Source organism: Brassica rapa, chromosome A10 (genome assembly GCF_000309985.2).
Source record: "Brassica rapa cultivar Chiifu-401-42 chromosome A10, CAAS_Brap_v3.01, whole genome shotgun sequence".
NCBI lineage: Eukaryota > Viridiplantae > Streptophyta > Magnoliopsida > Brassicales > Brassicaceae > Brassica > Brassica rapa.
In genome coordinates this window covers 13651109-13652858 of record NC_024804.2, presented here as the reverse complement: position 1 = coordinate 13652858, position 1750 = coordinate 13651109, and the positions used below count along the sequence as shown (strand labels likewise).

At 37.0% G+C, this 1750-nt stretch overlaps 1 protein-coding gene across 1 annotated transcript; it reads right to left on the bottom strand.

The window, feature by feature from the left end:
* Window positions 1–208: 208 nt before the first annotated feature.
* Window positions 209–1146, bottom strand: LOC103845482. The gene has a single exon (XM_009122354.3). It carries the CDS (start codon window positions 904–906, stop codon window positions 424–426), a length of 483 nt encoding a protein of 160 aa, XP_009120602.1. The 5' UTR covers window positions 907–1146; the 3' UTR covers window positions 209–423.
* Window positions 1147–1750: the final 604 nt, after the last annotated feature.

Sequence of the window (1750 nt, the reverse complement as noted above, 5' to 3'; positions counted from 1 at the left end):
AGAATGAAGAGAATAATTCGCAAGCAACTATGTCACTTTCATTTGTCCTTAGCCTCTGCTTTTCTTACCCACCACATCAAAACACTCAACATCCCACCAATAATTCAAACGATTTCTCCGCCCCCCCCCCATTTTTCAGTTTTATCCATTTTCAACCCCTCAATTTAATTTTGACAAAGAAATTTCCCAAATCTGGATTTTGATCTTGTTTATCAAATAAGAAGCTATTTTTCTTTCTTCCGGAAACATTACAGTAATCATTTCAATACGCAAAATTTAATAATATCTCAAAGTTAACTAAAATTACATGGGTAAAATTTTTCGGAATAGACGATAAGTCGAGGGCATTTCAAGAAATATCAAATGCTCTATCTCTCTCTCTGACAGTTACTTATATTTTGAATATAATTATTTTTAAAAATATTAATCCTGGAACCCAATTTTCTCAAAAATAGCATTTCTAACCCTACTGAGATCCCTCCCTTTCAATGTCCTCCCAACTCCTTCGTGGACCGAGAACGACGCCATCCTCGTCTTCGCCAGAAACTCATGCGGCGGCAACCTCCCGCCGCTAGCGTCCAACCAATCTCCGTCGTCATCCACGATGCTTCTCCGTCGGTTATCGCGATGCTCCTCCCGGAGAATCTTGGACCAGTCCGGCACGTTCACCGGGAGAGACGACGCCGCTGCGGCGGAGGAAGCGCCGCACGTGGACGGACGGTTAGACGATTTCTTCACCGATCTGACCGGTTTAGAGATTTTCCGGCGGAAATCGGGGGAATCGGAAGCGGAGTAGAGATCGGATTCGTCGAACTCGAATCCCGAATCGGTGGCGGCGTAGTACGGCTGATCGGTGCCGAGGAAACGGTGGCTTGGCCGTGCGTAGTAGCTTTTCCCCGTCGCCATTGAAGAAGAGATTTTAAGAATTTTGTGATTTTAATATTTTTATTAAGTTTTTGTTTTGGTGTGAGAAGGAAAATGCTTGAGGGGAGTCTTTGCTTTTATACAGGTTTTGGGGTTGGATAAAATTATATGGATAAAGAGACCTTTCTCTCTATCTCTTAACTTCTAGTTTCCGTCAGTGTTGGGATTACGTAACTACCCTTTGCTGTTGTAATGAATTAAATGAAGTGTTGAATTGTATTAATGCCACGAACGCGAAAGATTTTAAGAGGTTTTCCTTTCGTGGAGAGCATATTACATGTGTCGTATTGGCATATTTACCACTTTGATGAGATTTTATTAAATGAAGTATTCGTCTACTTGGAGTTAATTTATATCTGTATATGAATTGATACTACTTGATTACAAAGTGTGCATTAAATACGGTACCTAAATTATTTCTAATTACACATTGTTTTCTGTGTGTGTGAACAAAACATATACTATTAAATTAAATTAATGTATTATTTTTAATAAAAGTATATCTAATTCAAGAATAGTGGTATATATTGACTTTAAAAAAATAACTATAAAATATCTGTTGACAGAAAATAACTGTAATACCTCTTGAATACACCTAAATCTCTTTTGTGTTGTCACCCATACAAAGAACTAAATCCAATTCGCAAGAATAAAATGAAATAGCACTCCATTCACAAAAGAAATATTTAACAAAAAAATGACACCAAAAAATAATGTAGTTTTTTTCAACAAAAAAAAATGTATAGTAATGATGCTAAATAAAAAGATGACAAAGAAAACGCATGGACAGAGAATATCATGGAATATAATAGTCGTATATCTATAC